At 43.9% G+C, this 23765-nt stretch overlaps 1 protein-coding gene across 3 annotated transcripts in view; it reads right to left on the bottom strand.

Annotated features, from left to right (window-relative positions):
- The window catches only part of LOC140738585 (inositol 1,4,5-triphosphate receptor associated 2-like), a 160333-nt gene that overhangs the window by 70265 nt on the left and 66303 nt on the right, over window positions 1–23765 (bottom strand). For all 3 annotated transcript variants that reach the window (XM_073066063.1, XM_073066062.1, XM_073066061.1), the window contains exon 10: window positions 3342–3403. In XM_073066063.1, the coding sequence (XP_072922164.1) occupies window positions 3342–3403 (62 nt within the window). The remainder of the gene's footprint in view (window positions 1–3341; window positions 3404–23765) is intronic.

Consider the following 23765-nt stretch of genomic DNA (forward strand, 5'->3'; position numbering starts at 1 on the left):
ATCAACTTTCTGACCAAGTTTGCCTCACTAGTTAATGAGCACTAGGCACAGATTACATCATTACATCTACAGTACATAACATACTGTCTCTAACCTCCAGTAATTTCTCTTTTCCATTCCATTTTCTGGCTCCCTTCTTACTCCTCCTTTTCTCACCTCCTTCTGGTGCTCCTTTTCCTTCCCTTTCTCTCGTGGTCCACTCTCCTCTCTATTACATTCCTTCTTCTTCAGTCCTTTTCCATCTATGGTCTCCTAGCTTCTCACATCATCCCCCTCCCCAACCCACCCACCTTCCGCTTCATCTATCACCTGCCATCTTGTACTTCCCCTCCCCAACCTCCTTATTCAGGTTTTCTCCCCCTTGCTTTCCAATCCTGCTGAAGGATTTTGGCTGAACATGTCAACTGTTTATTCCCCTTCATAGATGCTGCCTGACTGCTGAGTTCCTCTAACATTTTGTGTGTTGCACATTAATGAAGTGCTTAGTTCCCATCTTGCAAGGGTCAGGAAGACATTACTGGAAACACAAAGTACACTGCAGATGCTGTGGTCAAATCAAGACGTACAAAAAAGCTGGATGAATTCAGCAGGTCGGGCAGCATCCGTTGAAAGAAGCAGTCAACGTTTCAGGTCGAGACCCTTCGTCAGGAAATGGGCACAAACTTCAAAACATGCACAGACCATCCTTCATGGTTTATTCATAACACCACAGGGCACGTTTTGTTTCCCTTTCCAATTTCTAGGCAGAGTGTCAGTAAAAGCGATGGTTCCATAGTGTACTGGGTAGAGCCCCTGTCTCACATCCATTGTGACCCTTGTTCAACCCCCAACTCCCAGTGGAGCTGGTGTGGAGTTTGTACTTTCTCCTCCAGGTGCTCTGGTTTCATCCCACATCACAAAAGACAGGCAGATACCACAGATGCTGGAATATGGAGCAACACAAAAGATGGGAGAAATGTTAATTGCCCTACTTCCCTCACAGATGCTGCTGTACCCATTGAGTTCCTCCAGCATCTTATCTTGTTGCCAGCAGGTTCAATGACTATGGTGAATTGCTGCTAGCATAAGCAAGGAGGATCAGGGCAATTTGAGTAGGTGAGACAGAACAGGCTACAAGAAACTATGGGAGAGAATGGGATAGAAAGATTTGTCTGAGAATGGGCCATGTTGAAAAACAGTCATTACTTTTCAACCATTAGGCTCTTGAACTATTGTGGATAACTTCACTTGCCTCAACTTGGAACGGATTCCACAACTTACAGACTTACTTTCAAGGACTCGACAATAGACAATAGGTGCAGAAGTAGACCATTCGGCCCTTTGAGCCTGCACCACCATTTTGAGATCATGGCTGATCAACTACTATCAATACCCGGTTCCTTCCTTGTCTCCATATCCCTTGATTCCCCTATCCATAAGATACCTATCTAGCTCCTTCTTGAAAGCATCCAGAGAATTGGCCTCCACTACCTTCCGAGGCAGTGCATTCCAGACCTCCACAACTCTTTGGGAGAAGAAGTTTTTCCTTAACTCTGTCCTAAATGACCTACCCCTTATTCTCAAACCATGCCCTCTGGTACTGGACTCTCCCAGCATCTGGAACATATTTCCTGCCTCTATCTGGAAATATAGATTTCCAAATATAGGTCTCCAGGGTTAAGGAAGGACATCCTGGCTGTAGAGGAAGTGCAGCGTAGATTCACGAGGTTAATTCCTGGGATGTCTGGACTGTCTTACGCAGAGAGGTTAGAGAGACTGGGCTTGTACATGCTGGAATTAAGGAGATTGAGAGGGGATCTGATTGAAACATATAAGATTATTAAGGGATTGGACAAGATAGAGGCAGGAAATATGTTCCAGATGCTGGGAGAGTCCAGTACCAGAGGGCATGGTTTGAGAATAAGGGGTAGGTCATTTAGGACAGAGTTAAGGAAAAACTTCTTCTCCCAGAGAGTTGTGGGGGTCTGGAATGCACTGCCTCGGAAGGTAGTGGAGGCCAATTCTCTGGATGCTTTCAAAAAGGAGCTAGATAGGTATCTTATGGATAGGGGAATCAAGGGATATGGGGACAAGGCAGGAACTGGGTATTGATAGTAATTGATCAGCCATGATCTCAAAATGGCGGTGCAGGCTCGAAGGGCCAAATGATCTACTTCTGCACCTATTGTCTATTGTCTATCTTCTCCAATCCCTTAATAATCTTATATATCGGATCCCCTCTCAATCTCCTTAATTCCAGCGTGTTCAAGCCCAGTCTCTCTAACCTCTCTGCGTAAGACAGTCCAGACATCCCAGGAATTAACCTCATGAATCTACGCTGCACTTCCTCTACAGCCAGGATGTCCTTCCTTAACCCTGGAGACCAAAACTGTACACAATACTCCAGGTGTGGTCTCACCAGGGCTCTGTACAAATGTTTTTGCATATTGGTAGCTTGTCGACCTGTGTGTGTAATTTTCATTGATTCTATTGTATTTTCTTTTCTACTGAAGTATATGGTGACATATATCCGGTAAGATGGCAGTGTGTTTGGTCACAGTGGCTTCTATGAGATCAACAAAAGGTGCTGCACTCATTTAAATGATCATAAGATCCTGCTAAACATTAAGAACTTAAAGTACTGCAGGTCTACACCATCAGCGAGTTGATCGTTGGTGGGGAAAATGAAGGAAATGTGCATTGTGCTGCTGCCTGAGTCAAAGGAGGCTTACAGTCAAATAGCAAGAGGATGTCTCGGTTGCTTTTTTTGTGATCGCAAGACCCTTTCGGACATTGTGGTGTGGTGTCTGGGCTGGAGTCTGTACTGCCCCCCCCACCCCCACTTACCCCTAGTGTTTACTCGGCAGAAGACAAGCTCTGTTGTGGTTGACTGCAGATTCCTGCGGTTCAGATGGCTTGAGTTTGGACTCCTATTGCATGGCTGTATTTTACTGATAGCTGCAAGTGCTTGCTATCTTGTACGTGTTGTGTGTGTTTTGTTCTGTGTGACTGTTGGTACTGTGCTTTGCAACTTGACCCTGGAGTAACACTGTCTAGTTTGGCTCTATTCATGAGATTTCATGTACAGTTCAATGACAAACTTGAACTGAATTGAATATGTATCTTGATAATAACTTTACTTTGAACATACATTTCTAACAACACAAGAAAGCCAAGAGAACCAAAGTTGGCACAGTATCCATTTGTTTACACACTAGTTTTGCTCCCAACAACCCAAGAATCTGAATTTTTAAATGCTTATTCAACAAATCCAAAGTTGCATTATCAAGTTGCAATTTGATATTTGCAATTTCATTTGCATTTTGACAGTACCCTTACGACTTAAGCAAACAAGTAGTTACCTGGAACTCAAATCCACACAGTTCTTGCTGAGGGCATCTCTTCTGTGTTGATTGAAATATTGCTGCCAGGAAAAGTTAGGCAAATTAGGCATTGAAATATTACTCAACATCAGAGTCACTCAGAGCTGTCATATTTCAATTTATGCACAGCTTTTTAAGCTAAAGCACAGTAGATTCATTTACAGGGTGGGGGGAAGTTATAATGAAAAAAATCAAACCCTCACATCCATCGATACTGAAGTATAATTAAAGTTTTCAGGATAGCCAATTTTTCCACCAATCATCTTGTTTTGTAGGAACTTGCACTGAATGCATATGCAACTTTAAAAAAAAATCAGTTAACTTTGTTTTTTAGCTGTGTGAAGGAAAATGCACCTGTTTTTCTGTCACCACCCCCATCCACTAATTTGATACTCTAAACACCATTGCAGTTGAATCATTTCATTGTTCCTCTTCTAGCCAGCCATAATATACATATCTCCGAAAACATTTGCATTCAATTTTCACAAGGAATAAACCCAAAAGAGGCTCCCGCATTGCGAGTTTACACTGTCCTCCCCAGCACGTTCAGGAATTACTATTCCATACAGCATTTCAACATAGCTGCCTTGGTACAAGTCTAGTATTTGTGCAGGTATTGTTATTCACCAATCATATTGTTAATGGTTTTTCTTTGTGTGATTGCCATATGAGGAGAGAACAAAGATAATGATTAGCTTTATTTGCCATGTGTGCATTGAAACCGTGAAATGAACTGTTCATGTCAGATCAAAATAGTGAGGATTGTACTGGTTAGACCACAAGTGTCACCACACTTCCAGCGCCAACAATTCTCTAATCTTTGGAATCTGGGAGCAAACCGTAGGGCCCAGTGGTAACCTAGGTGGGCACAGGGAGAACGCAAACTCCTGATTTCGGTGGGAATTCAACCCTGATTTTCATTTTATTTATTGAGATTCATCATAGAATAGGCTCTTCGAGCCATGCCACCCGGCAACTTCCAATTTAACTCCAGGTCAATTTACAATGACCAATTAACCTACCAATCGGTACATCTTTGGACCATGGGAGGAAACCAGAGCACCTGGAGGAAGCCCATATGGTCACGGAGAGAATGTACAAACTTTTTGCAGGCAGCGCTGGAAATGAACCTGGATGGCCTGTACTGAAAAGTGTTGTGTGAACTGCTACGCTACTACCGTGCCACTCCAGTCTTACAGCTGATCTTGTAATAGCCCTACTCTTACTGTGCCATCCCAGTACAGCACATCTTAGAAAATGAGATGACTGTGGTTAGAGGTTTATATCATCTTTCCCTCACTGAATTTACGAATAGTTAATAACACTGGTGACACCAATCAAAATGGTGCAGTTATGCGAACAGAAACAGCTGCACCTTGGCAGCAGTTATATAGTTTCACTTAATCACCAAAAGCCATATCAAGTGGTTGGATAGACTGTACAGATCACATATGATATCTTAATTTAAGGTGCATGTTAATTATGTTGAAGGAGGGAAAGGTTAGATTGATCTCAGTAGATTAGAAGTTGACATAACATTGTGGGCCAAAGGGCCTGTAATGTGCTGCAGTAGTGGTAGAGAGGATCGGAAAAGCCACAGAAAGCTGCAAACTCAACTTGCTCCATCATGGGCTCCAGAATGGTACCAGTGATATTAAACCTGATTCTGATTTTGTTCTATGTTCAAATCTTTCTGGGATGAAAGGGTCTTCTGTGTTTTATGTTTGTCCTGATAAAGTACCTCACTGCTGCTGCAAAAAGCCAATTTTCATCACATTTGTACCTTATGTATGCCTATGACAACAACAAACCTGAACCAGACCAATTATCTTATGCTCACAGACTGGTATTTAGATTAGAGTCCTGTCCCCAGGCCTGTTACAGTACTACAGAAGAGAAACAAAAAAATCCATTAACTACAGGAGAGACAACACAGCAGTTTGAGAACAGGCAAAACCCAAGGGGAAGGTACATCCACACCACCAATAAAAAAATACATCATGACTGCAGAATAGGTTTACCAGGAATGTTTTTACTAAGTGCTAAGACCTAGACCTTTGTTCTGCTTCAATGCATTCAAGTTTCTCAGAACAGGCACTGAAGAACCTGTTCTTTTTGGGGTGGAATAAATAATTGAGTTGGTAGAGGTGAACAAGATGATAAGAAACATAGATCAAGTGGACAGCTGAAGACTTTTTCCCAGGGTCGAAATGGCCAATGCGAAGAAAAATATTTTAAAAGTGATTGCAGAAGTTACAGGGGGATGTCACACTCAAGTTTTTTTTTAAAAAACACCGGGGGTGGTGGGTATGTGGAACACTCTGCTGGGTTGGTGGTAGAGGAAAATACATTAGGGACACTTACGAAACTAGGCAAATGGATGATAGGAAAATGGGGGGAGCTATGAGGAGGGAAGTGTTAGATTGATCACAGGAGAAGGTAAAAGATTGGCACAATACTGTGGGCCAAAGGGCCTATACTGTGCTGCAATGTTCTATGTGCTAGCTTATCACCACCTACTGCTGGAATGAATCTGTTCTCCAGCCCTACCCCCCTTCATGTGCTGTTGGATTTCAAATGGGTGCAAGTTCAGACATTAACAGGAAGCCAGTTTTGCTGGAATTGTATGGCACCTGAATATTAAACTGAAATGTCCACATGAATGCAACTGTCAGGCAGGCTGGCACATGTTTGCACCCTCCTTTAAAGCGGCGAGCTCACTGATTACACAATGACACAAGCAGTATATGTAATACAGACAGCAGTACGGACCCAAACATATTTTTTGCATTTCAGCTAATTGGAAGTGCCAACTAAACAAACTGCTGCAATCGTTATGGTCAGCATTATTTTTAAGCAGAGTTCATTACATTGGTCACAGAACATTTAAATAAGCATGACTGCTTCCACTTATTCTTGAATCCCTCCAAATTACACTATGGTTACAAAGCCGGCTTCCTTCTGTAGCAGAGACAGTCAGTGTAAATGCCAGCTGAAGAGGGGTTACTGGCTCATGCTGGAACCCCTCGAGGTCGTTAAGGGTTAAACAGCCGAAGCATTTCAAGACCACTGCCTTGAACATGAATAGCTTTGTGTGGAACTTTCCAGCACTATCAAATAAAAAATATTTTGACTCAGGTTAATCCCAATTCTGAACATTTCTGCATAGCAATGATCGTGAAATTTGATTGGATTTTTCCAAGAACTGGTATCCTAACTTTCATTTTAAAACAAAAATGCAGGAATAAACCATTCAAAGCCTTTTTCATTCTTTACATACACAGTGAATGCTTTCCATACTGTTCTATTACATTCATACACATTAATAGCACTGCTGCCACTCAACTTGGCACTCTGGGGTGGTACACCAATTACTTCAATAACTGAAGGGCTTCCTCCCACTACCCAGCCCCTCCCTCTCCAGTCCTTCCCCACCAAGCCCTTGCAGTGGCCGTACTAAGCTTCAGTGCGTCCCTCAGAACATACTCCAACAGCTGGAATATTCCAGTTGGCAGCAATCTTCCACAGACATCTCCATGTGCTGGTAGACCAACAAGTTTCATGCCAGGCAAAGAGTATCTTTCACCAAATTGATGATCTGCCAGCAGCACTTGAAGTTTGTTTCCATGTCCGTCCCTGGGATCAGCTCGTAGACTACAGAGTCCTCTGTATCACAGCTGCTTGGGTTGAAACACGACACAGGCCATTTCATCTTTCTCCAGCCCCTGACTGCAAATGTACAGTCTGCAAAGAGGCAAGCTGCTGTCTCTCTCGCTCCCAGCATGGTCATCCCTCTGGCAGCAGGCTGTACAAGTGAAGCTCCAGGCGTGGAGGAAGGATCGGACTGGGAGGGTCCCTCTCACCACCAGTCAGGCAAAGTCTTGGTGACATTCTGCCAGATGGTCTGGACCATCTGCTCAGGGAACCACTACACTGTGTCCATCGAGTCCTTCTCCTGCAGTGCCATCAGAATGTTCTGTGCTGACCACTGCCTGATTCACTTGTCAAATGTGTTGGCCCAGAAGAACTTTTCCACGAAGGACAGGTAATGCAGCTACATGTAAATGACTGGCATGTTGCACAGCAACAGAGCCAGACCTGTCCTTCGCAACACTAGGACAGACAGAACATCAGCACGTAGTGGTGCACAGTACCCATGCATTTCAGTTCTACGCATTCAAAGGTGGTCATCAGGGTGAGGAGACAATATTGGGTACAAGTTTTGCCCCCATTGTCCAGGGCCTTGTGCATTGTGACCTGTCTGGCCTGCTCCATCTTGGATCCCCAGATGAATCTGAAGACAGCTTAGGTGATTCCCAAACTGGAGGAGCAGAGATGGGCCACACCTGTGCCGTACGGCAGACCTGAGTACCTCACGCTTGATAACCACGTTCTTCCCAGTTATCCCACAGTCCCAATTTCTGGTTTACCTTCCCAGTTCACTTCAGCCAAATTTTTTTTGCATGCCCTGGCCCTTCTGAACCCGATCCCCAGAATCTTCACGTAATCAGACCTGATGTCGAAGGGGACACTGGATTGGCCAGGCCAGCTGCCGAAGAGCATGGCCTCACTCTCCGTGCGGTTAACCCTGGCCCCTGATGCCAACACAAAGTGGTTGCAGATGCTGATCAATCTGCAAACTGGCCTTAGATCTGAGCAGATGTTGTCCATGCACACTTGGGTCCCTCCACAGCCTGGTAGCATCAGCCCTCTTGTGCTCTTGTCCTTCTTGATGGCTTTAGCAAAGGGTTCTATGCAGCACACAAACAAGACAGGGAACAGTAGGGAACCTTGCCTGACTCCAGACCAAATGAGGAAGCTATCAGTTCCCCACCCATTGATTTGGAGTGCACTACAGATGTTTGTGTAGAGCTGTGGATCCAATTCCTTATTTCTCCCCTCACCGAAGGCCCTTCATGCATATGTGCGATATCCTGTCAAAGGTTTTCTCCTGGTCCAAGCTAACCAGGCAGGCATCCAACCCTGTCCAGCATGTAGGTGATGCTGTCTGTCAGTATCACAAAGCCATCAAAGATCTTCCTGTCAGGGAACAACACAGGTTTGGTCCGAGTGGATCATCTGCCCCAGAACAGACTTTGCCCAGTTGGCAATGGCCTTGGGCAGGCTTGCCTCTCCACAGAGGTTGCAGCATTTTCTCTCCTGGCAATCCTTTGCTGGTGGCCTTCGTTTGCAGTTCTTGCAGATCACTTCACTGCACTGGATGATGACATGGCCAAAGTTGTGGCATACCCTGGGTTGACCAGTATACACAACGTAACTGCAGTTCCCTCCAAAGGCAAAGACCGAGGGAGAGTGGATAATAAAGTTATTCAAATCCACCCTCAGCTTTACCTTCACTTGGTGCTTGCTTGTACAGATCCCAAACCTAACTTTAATGTCCACACTGTTTCCTGCACTCTCAACATAACAAGCAAAGAAGGTGAGGATGTCCACAATGTGCATTCATGTTTGGGTTGAACAAATGCAGTGATCACATGCTGCTTCTCGGTGGGGGTTGTGAAAAGCAGCTGTGCCTTTAGCCCTTGTTCCCCTTCTCTTGAAGATCCTGCAGGAACTTCTGCTATCCCAGTACGTACTCAAAGGTTACGTCAATAAAGCCATTGAAGTCTTGAATGCATTAGGTGCCCTTCGCCTTAAAGTTACAGCATTTGAGCAGAATCTTCCAGATGAAGTGGTCCATGTTGAAGGGGTTTCCTTCACTGCCACACTGGCATTTTTTCTGATCCCAGGTCCTCTAGTAGATGCAGCATTTCTAGCTGGGCATCAATTGCTGGAAAGGGGTGTTAGATTGGTTTCCCAATCAGTATGAAGATCCACCTGTATGTCAGCAAGTTAAGCTATTACCTGCCTCTTGATCATGATGAGCCCACCAAGATACTAAACTTGATCTTAGGGAACCTGATAGGATTACTACATTAGGGCAACATGAGTTAATGACTTTCCCTGAGCACTGCTCTTCGAGGATTGCAATGAGAGCAGACCATATTAGCCATAGGGTGGTCTCTCATTTGACACTCAAGACACAGGCTTGTAGTGCAAGCCTGGAAAGCTAAATGCAAAATACCTGGCCACCCCACAAGCTCGCTCCAGAGGTAAACCCGACCCAAGACACCTCCAACTTTGCAGCTTACACTCAATTCTACAACCTACCCACCACTTCCAACCAATGCACTGTCAGTCCTGATCCCTTCCCAACTAAAACAAACCTCCCACTCCAGGCCTCACAAATTCATACTCCTTTTACATTGATTCCCCAAACACATACAATGGGCTGAGTCACACAGCATACAAGCAGACATTTCCCCAAACTAGTTCACACCAATGAAGATGCCCATCCAATTTCATCCTATTTGCCCGCATTTGGCCCATTACTTTCTAAACAATCCTATCAATATACCTGCCCAACCACTTCCTCTGGCAGTTCATTCCATATATAGACCACACCCTCGGTGTAAAAACAAAATCTTGCCTTCAAGTTCCCATTAATTTTTTCCCCTCTCACCTTAAACATATATCCTTTAATTTTTGATTTCCCCAACCCGATGGAAAAATATCCAGTACACTTATGTTGTCTACGTCTCTAGTGATTTTACACACCTCTAAAAGATCATTCCTCATACTCCTGCCTGTCCAATCTCTCCCTATAACTCAGTCCCTCACTAGTCGTCTGGTTTGAAAACTCTTGAATTTCCTCCTCCTCTGATGCTCCTTAAGCCTATCTGTTTGACTGCAGGACCGTAGGGCTTTCAGCCCATTGAACCTGGCGGTCACATTTCAACCTCCTTTACCAGATGTGGGATTTTAATACATGTCTACTTACAAAAAAGTCTCAGTCATGAAGCATTTAACTCACCTAGAGCCACAACAGGTTTTGGGGAGAATACTCCAGATTTCCAAAACCTTTGTGTAAATGTCTTTTACTTCAGTCCCCAAAGGCATTTCCTCTTTAACCCTTACTAATTTTCATAAATGCACCATTGAAAGCATCCTAACCGGATACATCATGGCTAGGTTCAGCAACTGTTTAGACCAAAAGAAACTAAAGAGAGTTGTGGACACAGCTTAGGCCTCCCCTCCATGGACTCTAACTCAATGAAGCAGCAGTATAACCAAAGACTCCAGTCACTCAGGACGTTCTCACTTCTTCCCTCCCTCATCAAACAAAAGATACAGAAGCCTGAAAGCATGGACCATCAAGGACAGCTTCTTTCCTGATGATGAGACTATTGAAAGCTCCCCAGTACGATAAGATGGATTCTTGATCTGATTCTAACTCATCACAGCCTTGCACATATTATGTACCTGAACAGCATTTTCTCTGTAACTGCAACACATTAACATGCATTGTCACTTTTTCCCTTGTATTACCTCAATGGACTGTTGTAATGAAATAATATGAATGTGACTATGAATGAATGAGGCCGGGGTGAAAAAAAATCAGAGGTCATGGGTTAAGGGTGAAGGGGGAAAAGTTTAAAGGGAACATTGGGGGAGGGGGCTTCTTCATGCAGAGAGTGGTGGGAGTGTGGAATGAGCTGCCAGATGAAGTGGTGAATGCAGGCTCACTTTTGAGAAACTTGGACAGGTACATGGATGAGAGGGGTTTGGAGGGATATGGCCCAGGTGCAGGTCAGTGGGACTAGGCAGAAAAATGGTTCGGCACAGCCAAGAAGGGCCAAAAGGCCTGTTTCTGTGCTGTAATGTTCTATGGTTCTATGTGGCATGCAAAAACAAGCTTTTCTCTGTACCTTGGTACACATAATAATATCACAGGAGTTCAGAACTGGAGTTTGGGGTCCCGTCAATGGCTAGTCCAGGGGTTGATACCAAAAATCAGAACCAAAGGTCGGTCGATAGTCTGGAAGTTGAGGCCCGATAGGCGACGCCTGGAGGCCTGTCCTAAAGCTAGAGCGTGAGAGTAGATGGGAGGGAGGGAGGAAAGGAGCTTGAGTTGCTGTTGTTGTTTTGCTGTTTGTTATGTTCTGCGGTTGTTTTGCCGAGCACTGTGGGCATATTATGTTCACGCAGGAACGTGCAGTGACACTTGCAGGCTGGATCCAACAAAACTGGGTGTGTTGGTTGTTCATGCAAATGATGAATTTCACTACATTTCAATGTAATGTACATGTGACACACAAATCTGAATCTGATTACCAATCAATCACCAACTGACTTTCAGTTATTCTTCCTCCCCTACGCTGATCACCAAGTATCAGCTTTCTGCTCACAGTTCCTGCTCTCGAAATCAAATACTGGATCGCAGTACCTTCCCCCCTCCCCTCTACACAAATCCTTTGCTACCTGTATCAGTTAACCTATTGAGCCCATGGTCAATAACCTCCTGAGCCCAGCCTTGGACAGTTTCAATACAAAAAGCAAGCAGTACAAGGCTTACACATTTTACCATTCACCAAAACTGCCATTGGTACCTTGCTCCTTAATAGATGCACTAGAATTCTTCAGTACGATTCTTTGACAACAGCAGTTTTCCTTGAAAAAGTTGCAAATGCCACCCACTAATACACATATTACCAAGACATTTTTTCTTTTTAAAAACATTGGTCCATAGAAAGGACAGTGGCGACCTCAGCAAAGAGGACAGAAAGAACCCTAATCCGACTAAATGTGTGCTGAATAACACACAAAAACTGGAGGAACTCAGCAGACCAGGCAGTATCTATGGAAAAAGAGTACAGTCAACATTTCGAGCTGAGACCCTTCAGCAAGACCTTCAACCTGAAACGTTGACTGTACTCGTTTCCATAGATGCTGCCTGGCCTGCTGAGTTCCTCCAGCATTTTGTGTGTGTTGCTTGCATTTCCAACATCTGCAGATATTTTCTTGTTTGTGAACTGTGCGCTGAAACTTGGTGTGATGCATGGGTTGAGCAGAAAGCTCTTCCTCTCAGCCGTGAAGGAATCTGTCCCTGCCCAGTTCTGTTATACCCCAGGCTGAGTACCAGGAAGCTTGCTCTATCCTGTGGGATTTCACAGGCAGCCAGCAGCATGCTCAGTGGACTGGAAGGTAGTGATGCCAGTTTAGAGCCACACCAGTGGAATTTAGGATCTTAAATCTCTATGATTTCAGTGTAGCTGTGCGTTCAGTCTAGGTTTTGACTTTTTCTATCATTTGATTGAGACTACACTGGAGTAACATTTTTGGAAAGGTTCCAAGCCTATTACTGAATACTCAATCCTCCCTTTTATTATGGCACATCAGCCCAAGCCAATATGAGACTGTAAAAGGCTTTGGCGAGCCATGTACAGTGTTGGTCTCCTTATTTCAGGATGTTAGTGTGTTCAGAGAGGTTTACTGCATTGATACATGGAATAGCTGGGAATACCCTGAATGGAGATGTTGGATAAGGCTTGCTAGATAAGGTGCCCCGATAGCGCAGAGGTTAACTTGAAGCTGTTACAGCTTGAGGAATCGGAGTTTGGAGCTCAGTTCCGGCATCCTCTGCAGGAAAGTTTTTCTGTTCATCCCGATTTCCTCTGGGTGCTCCAGTTTCCTCCCACAGTCCAACGATGTACCGGTTAATTGGCCATTGTGAATTGTCCTGTGATGAGGCTAGGGTTAATTCAGTGGGATGTTAGGCAGCACAGCTCAGTGGGCAGGAATGGTCTGTTTCCACACCATAAATAAAATGTACTGGAGTTTAGATCACTGAGGGGGGAGATTAGAAAGCACATGATCTCGAAGGCGTCTTGACAGATTGGATGGGAGAGGGAGGGACAGTGGTGCAGTTAGCAGATCTACTACCTCAGTATTGTAATGATATAGGTTCAATCCCTATTCTTGGGTGATGCCTTACTGGAGTTTGCTTGCTCCCCCTGCGATTTCCCTGGGAGCCTCAGATGCCACTCTAATCCCAAGATTTTCTCTCACAGGCTTCGAGTTTCCTCAAGGGTAGTGAAATTTCTTTTTAAATACAGATAACTTGATACACATTTGCTATAGAACAGGTTAAGAGATTACTGTGAGCAGAGGACCAGGCACTATCTTACAGAATGGTGGGGTAGACTAGAAGGGCTGAGTGGTCTCCTTCTGCTCCCCAATCTCTGCACTCATTTTCCAGGAGCTGCATCCCAGCATCAGGACACTACATGGAATTGCAGGGAAGAACTTTCCAAGTGGGATGGCCCACTGAAACACACAAAATGCCATAGGAACTCAGCAGGTCGGGCAGCATCTGAGGAGGGAAATGAAGAGTTGATGTTTCAGGCCAAGACTCTTCATCAGGACTCAGCCTGAAGTGTCAACTATTTAGTTGCTCCCCACAAATGCTGCTTGACCTGCTGGGGACCTCCAGCATTATGTAGGAATTGCTCAAAAGTTCCAGCACCTCAGCATCTTGCATCTCCGTGGCCTGTTGAAAGAAGTATGATCACCAGCCTTCTATCTAGAAGTGTCCATTCTACATGGGATCCGAGACTGATCCAGCAGCCCAAACCATTACTCTCAGAACAGCTTGGTCAACGAGTGAGTGTCTACACAAACCACCCTCAGCAGCTCCCAGCTTCCCGGGGGGGGGGGGGGGGGGGAGAAATCGATGAAGATAGAAGGTAGAGATTGGGTCCTCCTACACAAAAGGTACATGATAGACAGTAAAATTAAGTTGACGCTTTTGAAATAAAAATGTTCAGCAAAATAACAAGTTGATTAAACAGATCCCAGAGGACAAGTGTTCACACAAAGAGGATGGCAATGGTTGTGTTCATTAGGGCACAAGAGGATAGCTGATTTTATGCTGAACTTTGTATTTGCAACAATCATAAGAAATCTCCCACCTTGCTTTTACTCAATGTTACAAACAAATGTGTACGAGGTTAAAGTTCACATTATAGACTGAGAATTAGCATTGAAGTTACAATGACATCATGAGTGTGTGTATTAATTGACTAAACAAATGTAATTAGGTACATTTGGATTCTCAATTAGTCATAAGTGATCATAAAGTATTATTGTGTTTCACTTCTTTTTAAAAGCAGAGCTGAACTCCGTTCACAAGGAACTGCAATAAAGCTGTCATGTTCACTCTGCTTAAGCACTTAGATATATATAGGTGAGGTATAGAGGACGTACAGGGGTGAGATATGCCAACTAGTGGAGTGGTGTTGTAGCATCAACCTTGTACTCAACGTCAGTAAGACGAAAGAGCTGATTGTGGACTTCAGGAAGGGTAAGATGAAGGAATACATACCAATCCTCAGAGGGATCAGAAGTAGAAAGAGTGAGCAGTTTCAAGTTCCTGGGTGTCAAGATCCCGGAGGACCTAACCCGATCCCAGCATATCAATGTAGCTATAAAGGTGGCAAGACAGTGACTATACTTCATTAGGAGTTTGAAGAGATTTGGTATGTCAACAAATACACTCAAAAACTTCTATAGATGTACCATGGAGAGCATTCTGACAGGCTGCATCACTGTCTGGTATGGAGGGAGGGCTACTGCACAGGACCGAAAGAAGCTGCAGAGGATTGTAAATTTAGTCAGCTCTATCTTGGGTACTAGCCTACAAAGTACCCAGGACATCTTCAAGGAGCAATGTCTCAGAAAGGCAGCGTCCATTATTAAGGACCTCCAGCACCCAGGGCATGCCCTTTTCTCATTGTTACCATCAGGTAGGAGGTACAGAAGCCTGAAGGCACACACTCAGCGATTCAGGAACAGCTTCTTCCCCTCTGTCATCTGATTCCTAAATGGACATTGAGCCCGTGAACACTACCTCACTTTTAGAATATATATTATTTGTTTTTTGCATGATTTTAATCTATTCAATACATGTATACTGTTATTTTTTTACTTCTTCTATATTATGTACTGCATTGAACTGCTGCTGCTGTAACAAATTTCATGACACATGCCGGTGATAATAAACCTGATTCTGATTATACTGTCCCAATACAGGCAAATGGGATCAGTGTAGATTTGGCATGTACATGGTGAGCTGAAGGGCTGGTTGATGTGCTGTGAGACTCCAACTAAGATCGAAGCCAAATTTGAGGGTACAGTCATCAGAAAAGGTCAGTTTGATGCCTTAGAGACAGAGCGGGTAGGGTTGATGTGCAGTTCTTTCAAGTAATCTTCAGTTGAACAGGTGCTCAGAAAAATTCTTTTTGTGGGGAGCTCAATGTGGATTATAAGCAGGGCAGGCAGTAATCCTGGAGAGACCTCCTTCTCAGGGGAGAAGCCATGTGTTTTGTACCACATGGCACAAAACAAAGTGCTGGAAATATGGAGTCAGTCAGGCAGCATCTGCAGCCAGAGAAATCGTTGCTGTCTCAAGTCAATGATTTTTCATCAGAACTGCTTCCCTCTCCACAGATCTGCCTGACCTCCTCAGTATTTGCTGCTCTTGTTTTTAGTTCAGGAATTCCAGAGTCTGTCGTTTCATTTTGTTTTCAATTACAGGGCAGCATAGTAGTGTATACAAGTTGGGATATGACATTGCTGTTGTACTAGTCATCAGTGAGACTGCACTTGAAGTACTGTCTACAGCTTTGGTCACCCACTTATAGGAGAGACGTGGTTAAACTAGAAAGAGGGCAGAAGAAATTTATGTGGATGTTGCTGGTATTAAAGGGCCCGTGAAGAGGTTGACCAGGCTTGGTCTTTATTCCCTGGAATGTACGAGAACGAGGGGCAAACATACAGAAACGTTTAAGATTATCAGAGACATAGACAAGTCTTTTCCCCAAGGTAGGGAAATCCAATGATCGGGGCATAGATTTAGAGTAAGGGGGAAGTTTTAAAAAGTATGCAAGGAGCAGCTGTTTGCTACACATCATGCAGTGAGGAAATGGAACAAGCTGCCAGAAGAAGTGGTTGAGGCAGGTTCAAGAGCACTTGGATTGGTATATGGAGGAATATGGACTGAACAGGGGAAATTGGAACCAGCTGACTGAGCGCCATGGTTAGCTGGTACTGGTTAGGCAGAGGGTCTGTATCCATGCTGGCTCCACAGCATAGAGTGGTTGAGGTGAATAGAAAAGGGAATTGGTAGTTTGAGAGAGACATGAAGAAATAAGAAGCTGGATGGAAGCGGTTCATGTGGAACATCTTCACCAGGGAAAACAACAAGATCATCGCTTTCAGCTAGTCCTGTTCATGCAATGCAAATTTATGCAAAATGTTTATATACAAGTGAACACTTGCAGTCAAAGCTACTTGATGTACCCTTTTGGGCCTCTAATGCAAGAGTTACCAGGATGAGGAGCAGCCTGATATTTGAGTGTTTGATGGTTCTGGGCCTGTACTTGTTGGGATTAGAAGAATGGGGGGGGGGGGGGGTTCTCATTCTCATTAAAGACCTAAATACAGTGAACGTGGAGAGGATGTTTCCAGTAATGGGGGAGAGTCTAGAACTAGAGGGCATTGGCTCAGGATAAAAGGATGTTCCTTTAGAACAGAAATGAAGAGGAATTTCATTAGCCAGAGGCTGATGAATCTGGAATTCACTAACAGAGATGGCTGTGGAAGCTAAATCATTGGGTATTTTTAAAGTGGAGGCTGATATGTTCTGGATTAGTAAGGGTACCAAAAATTACAGAGAGAAGGCAGGGGATTAGGGTTGAGAGGGATAATAAGTCAGCCATAATTGAGTGGCGGAGCAGACTCCATAAGACCATGAGGTCTGGGAGTAGAAATCGGCCTTTGGGCCCATCGAGTCTGTTCTGCTCTTCCAACATTGTTGATTTATTATCCCTCTCCATTGAGAAATCCTAATCCTTGTGCACCTGGCTCATCAGGTGATTCTTCCTGCTAATCCAGCAGGGACCTGGTTACACACACAAAATGCTGGAGGAACTCAGCAGGCCAGGCAGCATCGATGGAAAAGAGTAAACAGTCGATGTTTCAGGCTGAGACCCCTCATCAGGACTGGGAAATAAAGATGAGAAGTTAGAGCAGGAAGGTGGGGGGAGGGGAGGAAGATGCATCAGGTGGTAGGGACCTGGTCCTGTTGTCCCTTTAAAGACCATCACAGCACAGTTGTTGTACCACCCTTTTAACATACTGCAAGATCAATCTAACCCTTCCCTCCTACATAGTCTTTATCATCCATGTGCCTCTCTAATTTCTTAAATATTTCTGATGTATCTACCTCTCCCAACACCCCTGGCAGGGCATTCTACATACCCAACACTGTAAAAGACTTGCCTCTGATATTCCACTTATACTTTCCTCTTATCATCTCAAAATTATGCACCTGCGTATTAGCTATTTTCGCCCTGGGAAAACTTCTCTGGTCAACCACTTGATCTATACCTCTTATCACCTGTATTCCTCTGTCAAGTCACATCTCATCCTCCTTCACTCTAAAGAGAAAACCCGAGTTCGCTCAGCCTATCCTCAGAAGTCATGCTCCCTAACCCAGGCAGCACCCTGATCAATCTCCTCTCCACCCTCTCTATGGCTTCCACATCCTTCCTATAATGAGACAACCAGACTGAACATAATAAATGTTTTCTAACCAGGGTTTGAAAGAAGTAATTCAACATTAAATCGTGGCTCTTGAACTCAGTTCCCCAACTACTGAAGACCACTTTATCATATGCCTTCATAACAACCTAGCAACATGTGTGGCAACCTTCAGAGATGAGATCATAAGATATTGGAGTAGAATTAGGCCCATTGAGTCTGCTCCACCATTTCATCATGGCTGATCCAATGTTCCTCCCTGCCCTAATCTACTGCCCTCTCCCCATATCTCTGCATGGCTTGACCAATCAAGAATTTATCAAATCTGCCTTAAATATACATAAAGATTTTGCCTTCACAAGAGCCTGTGACAAATAATTCCACAGATTCACCATTCTCCGGCTAGGTTTCAATTAGGTCAGCCCTCATTCTTCAGAATTCTAGTGAGTACAGGGCCAGAGCCATCAAATGCTGTTCATATGACAAGACATTTAAACCCAGAATCATTTTTGTGAACTCTTTGAACCATCTCAAGTTTCAGCACATTCTTTTTAAGATACCCCCAAAACTGCTCAATACTCCATGAGGCCTTACCAGTGCTTTATAAAGTCTCAACATGACATCCTTGTTTTTATACTCTAGTCCTCTTGATATGAATGCTAACATCGTATTTGTCTTCCTCATCACAGACTCAACCTGAAAATTTACGTTTAGGGAATCCTGCACAAGGACTTCCAAGTCCTTTTGCATCTCATTTTTTTTTGTATTTTCTTTCAATTTAGAAAATAGTCAAACCCTTTATTTCTTCTACCAAAGTACACTTCCCAACACTGTATTCCATCTGTCATTCCTTTGCCCATTCTCCTGATCTGCCCAAGTCCTTGTGTGGCCTTTCTACTTTCTCAAAAATACCTGCCCCTCCACCTACCTTCACAGCATCCGCAAACTTTACAACAAAGCCATCAATTCCTTCATCCAAATCATTGACATATAATGTAAAAAGATTGTTGCAGCACAGACCCCTGGGGAACACCACCAGTCACAAGCTGACAACCAGAAAAGGCTCCCTTTATTCCCACTCTTTGCCTCCTGCCAATCAGCCACTGCTTTATCCCTGCTTGAATCTTTCCTGAATTACCATGGGCTCATAGCTTGTTAAGTAAGTCATGTCAAGCACCTTGTCAAAGGCCTTCTGAAAACCCAAGTACACCACATTTACTGATTCTCCTTTATCTATGCTACTTTGCTATTTCTTCAAAGAATTCCAACAGATTTGTCAGGCAAGATTTTCCCTTGAGGAAACCATGCTGACTATAATATCCTCTGCCTCCAAGTACCCTGAGACCTCATCCTTGATAAATTGACTCCAACATCTTCCCAACCACTGAGGTCAGAACGACTGGCCTGTAGTTTCCTTTCTTCTGCCTCTCTCCCTTCTTGAAGAGTGGAGTAATATTTACAATTTCCCAATCTTCCAGAACCATTCCAGAACCTAGAAATTCTTGAAAGATCATTACTAATGCCTCCACGATCTCTTCAGCCACCTCTATCCCCAGCCAGCCTGGGATGTACACCATCTGGTCCAGGTGACTTACCTACCTTCAGACCTTTCAGTTTCCCAAGAACCTTCTCTCTAGTAATGGTAACTTCACACACTTTATGTCCTCTGACACCGGGAACCTCCACCATACTGCTTGTGTTTTCCACAGTGAACACTGGCATAAAATACTTATTCAGTTCATCAGCCATTTCATTGTCCCCCATTATTACCTCTTATACAGCAATTACCTCGTTTTCCAGCAATGCAATATCCACTCGTGCTTCTCTTTTACACTTCATGTATTTGAATAAACTTTTAGTATCCTCTTTAATATTATTGGCTAACCTACTTTTGTATTCCATCTTTATGACTTATTGTTAGTTTTTAAAAGCTTTCCAATCTTCTAACTACCTACTAATTTTTGTTTTATTATATGTCCTCTCTTTGGCTTTGACTTTTCTTGTTATCCTCGGTTATGTCATCATTCCTTTAGAATACTTTGTTTTCTTTGGGATGTATATATCCTTTGCCTTCTGAACTTTCATATATTTCAGGTATTGTTGCTGTACCATCATCCCTGCTAGTGTTCTTTTCCAATCAATTCTGGCCAACTCCTCTCTCATGGCTCTGTAATTCCCTTTACTCCACTGACATACTGATACAGCTGACTTTAACTTCTCCTCCTCAAATTTCAGGGTGAAAATGATCACATTATGTTCACTCGCTAAGGGTCCTTTTAGCTTAAGCTCGCTTGTCAATTCTGGTTCATTGCACAACACCCAATCCAGAATAGTTGATCCTCTAGTGGGCTCAACCATGAATTGCTCTAAAAAGCCATCTTGAAAATCCCCCTCCTGGAATCCAGCACCAATCTGATTTTCCCCAATCTACCTGCATATTGAAATGCCCCATGACTATTGTAACATTGCCCATTTGACATGCATTTTCTATCTCCCATTGTAATTTGTAGACCACATCCTTACTTTATTTGGGGGTCTGTATACAATTTCGATCAGGGTCTTTTTAACCTTTGCAGTTCCTCAGCTCTATGCACAATGATTCAACACCTTCTGATCCTATATCACCTCTTTCTAATTATTTTATTTTTTTTAAACCAGAGCAATGCCGCCGCCCCCTCTGCCTTCCTGCCTGTCCTTTTGATACAATGTGTATCCTTGGACATTAAGCTCCCCGCTACAATCTTTCTTCAGCCATGATTCAATGATACCTACCACATCATACATGCCGATCTCTACCTGTGCTGCAAGTTCATCTACCTTATTCTGTATACTGCATGCAAATATCACACCTTCAGTCCTTTTCAATTTTCACCCTTTTCAATTTTGTCTGCCATTGCAATTCACCCAGTTGATAACAATTTTGCCCTATCAATAGCCTTTCCTCACTACACATTACCCGTGTTTGTAAACCAGCTACCTGATCTTCAGCACTATCACTTCAGTTCCCACCCCCTTGCAAATTAGTTTAAACCCTCCTGAACAACTCTACCTGCAAGGATATTGGTCTGCCTCGGGTTTAGCTGTAACCTATCCCTTTTGTACAGGTCATACCTTCCCTAGAAGAGATCCCAAAGATCCATAAATCTGAACCCCTACCCCCTACACCAGTGATTCAGCTACGCATTCACCTGCCATATCATATTCCTATCCTCACTGGCACGTGGCACAGGCAACAATCCAGAGATTACCATCATTAAGGTCCCATCTCTCAGCTTTCTATCTAGTTCCCTGAAGACTCTTGTCAGGGCCTCATCTTCTCTGCCCATGTCATTGGTGCCAATATGTACCAAGACTTCTGGCTGCTCACCCTCCCCCTTGAGAATGCCACGGGCCCAGTCTGAGACATTCTTGATCCTAGTACCAGCTGGACAACATATCTCTTATCACATCCACAGAACCTCATCTCCTCTCCTCTGAATGAAGAATTTCTATCAACACTACAGTCCTCTTTGCCTCTCTGCTCTTGAGTCACAGTACCAGACTCAGTGCCAGAGACCCAGTCACTGTGGCTCCCCCTGGGAGATCATCCCCTCAACAGTATCTAAAATTGTATACTTATTAAGTGGAATGGCCACGGGTGTACTCTGCACTGGCCGTGCATTTCTCTTCCTTCTCCTGACAGTCCCCGGTTACCTGTCTCCTGCATTTAGGGATGTCTACATCTCTATAGCTGTCTGTTACCTCCTCATTCTCCCAAATGAGCCAAAGATCATTCAGCTGCAGCTTCAGTTCCTTAAAATATTCTCTCAGGAGCTGCAGCTGGGTGCACCTGGTGCAGATGTGTTTTTCCGGGAGAGTGATGGTCTCCCAGACTTCCCACATCCCACACACACAGACAAACCACTGTCCCTGGAGCCATTCACACAAAACTACTATGCCTTACTTTGATCTATGGATTTGGATCCCGGATCCCTCTGTTCCTCCACACTGTTGATAACCTACTTAAAACCAACCGGAAAAAATTATTGCAATACTATGCAACATCTTTGAAAAAAGTGATTCCAGTATGTCTGGCTATTAACAGAATAATATCTAAGAGTCTTGAAAATCCAGCACAACTGAAATCTCAAGCATACCGATTTATTGAAGTTTTGCTCGATATTACTCAGATACATACCCAATAGCCACTGCAGCGCACAGGCCTGGCAGGGATTACTTCAAGAACAGGAAGATTGACTCATGCTGTGGCTTTGTGTAACCTTTTGATTTCCGTCCCACAATCTCTCACACAGATAACATACAATGCTGTCTTAACACTAGCTGCATTTATTAGAGTGGTTTACATTTATTAGATCAGCGCTTGTTGTTCTTAAATAGATTGTTGCAGTTTTTTGTTCCCAGAAGGGGTGTGAGAAGCGGGGAATGGAGAACAATTGCGTAGTGGTTAGCACAATGCTTTACAGTCGAGGTGACTGGGGTTCAATTCCCGCTGCTGCCTGTAAGGAGTTTGTACGTTCTCCTTGTCACCATGTGGGTCCTCCAGGTGCTCTGGTTTCCTCCAGAAGTCCAAAGACATACCGGTTGGTAGGTTAATTGGTCATTGTAAATTGTCCAGTGCTTTGGCTAGGACTAAATCAGGGAATTGTTGGGCACGTGGCTTGAAGGAGCAGAAAGGCCTATTCTGTCCTGTATCTCAATGAAACTTTTTTAAAAAAGGACATTTGAACATCAACTCATCCAACAAGAGTGGGTCTATTGTTGACTGAACAGCGTACTTTGGGACTGGATCTACTCTGAGCTCTGAGATTTCAACAGCCTCCAAATAAATGCATATAGACACCCACTCACCACTGGATCTGTGTGGATGCAATGCATACTATCTGCAAATTACACTGCAGCAAAGTGCTTCCAAAATCTTCATTTGGGAGGACAAAGGCAGTGGACATCTAGGATCACAACCATCTACAAGTTCCCACTCTGAACAACCCAGGAGAACTACCATCATCTTTGGGCCAGTATTCTCCAAACTAGCTACTTTACCCAAAGCTCTGTGGGACCACCTCCATAGACTACAGTTTCTAAGAATGTGGCCTATTGCCAACAATGCCAGGGTATTTTGTTGGGGGGTGGGCAATAAATGCTGGTCTTCAACACTTGTTTGCCACATACTGAACATAAATATATGGAGGGCCTCTCACAGAGTGAACAGACCTGGATGGTACAATGTCAGCATGCCATTGGTGATTAAATGCAGGAAACAGACATTTCGCAATAATGGTAGGCCATAAAAATAAACTCCTTCGAAGAGATCACCACAGCCTGGGTGTGGGTGTAAGCAGTGTGCAGAGAGCTCCAATCACAGAATGAGGACAGATGTTCCCGCATTACCTTGCAGCTTCCACTGACAACCTTCTAGAGAGAGCTGGAGCTGCCATCTCACTTACATAGAAGTCCAATAAAATGCGAGGTGATAAATCTGGTTATCAGCTTTGGGCTCCAGATTATGGAGGGATTTTCTGAATATTCATTTTCCAAATTATTCTTGGTGTTTCAGCTTTTGACCCTTTTTGAAGTCTTGCAGACTGCTAGTTTACACAGGATCTACAACACTGCTCCAATAAACCATGTCTGACCCCAGTTTCTCACATCTATACATTCCTTCCATCACCTGTACTTATCGGGTTACTACCTTAATGATAGCCACCAATCATCTGCCACAGAGAAACAAGAGATTCTGCAGATGCTGGAAATCAGTCTTGATGAAGAGCCTTGGCCTGAAACGTCTGTTTATTTCCCTCCACAGATCCTGCTTGACCTGCTGAGTTCCTCCAGCATTTTGTGTGTGTTATCATCAATTACTACTATAGGTGACATACATTAACCAGCAATGGGGCTACATTTCACCTGCATTTCTGACTGGATTTACTAACAATCATTCCAGCTGGAGATTGAACTTTGATT

The sequence above is a fragment of the Hemitrygon akajei genome, chromosome 14 (genome assembly GCF_048418815.1).
Source record: "Hemitrygon akajei chromosome 14, sHemAka1.3, whole genome shotgun sequence".
NCBI classification, from domain to species: domain Eukaryota; kingdom Metazoa; phylum Chordata; class Chondrichthyes; order Myliobatiformes; family Dasyatidae; genus Hemitrygon; species Hemitrygon akajei.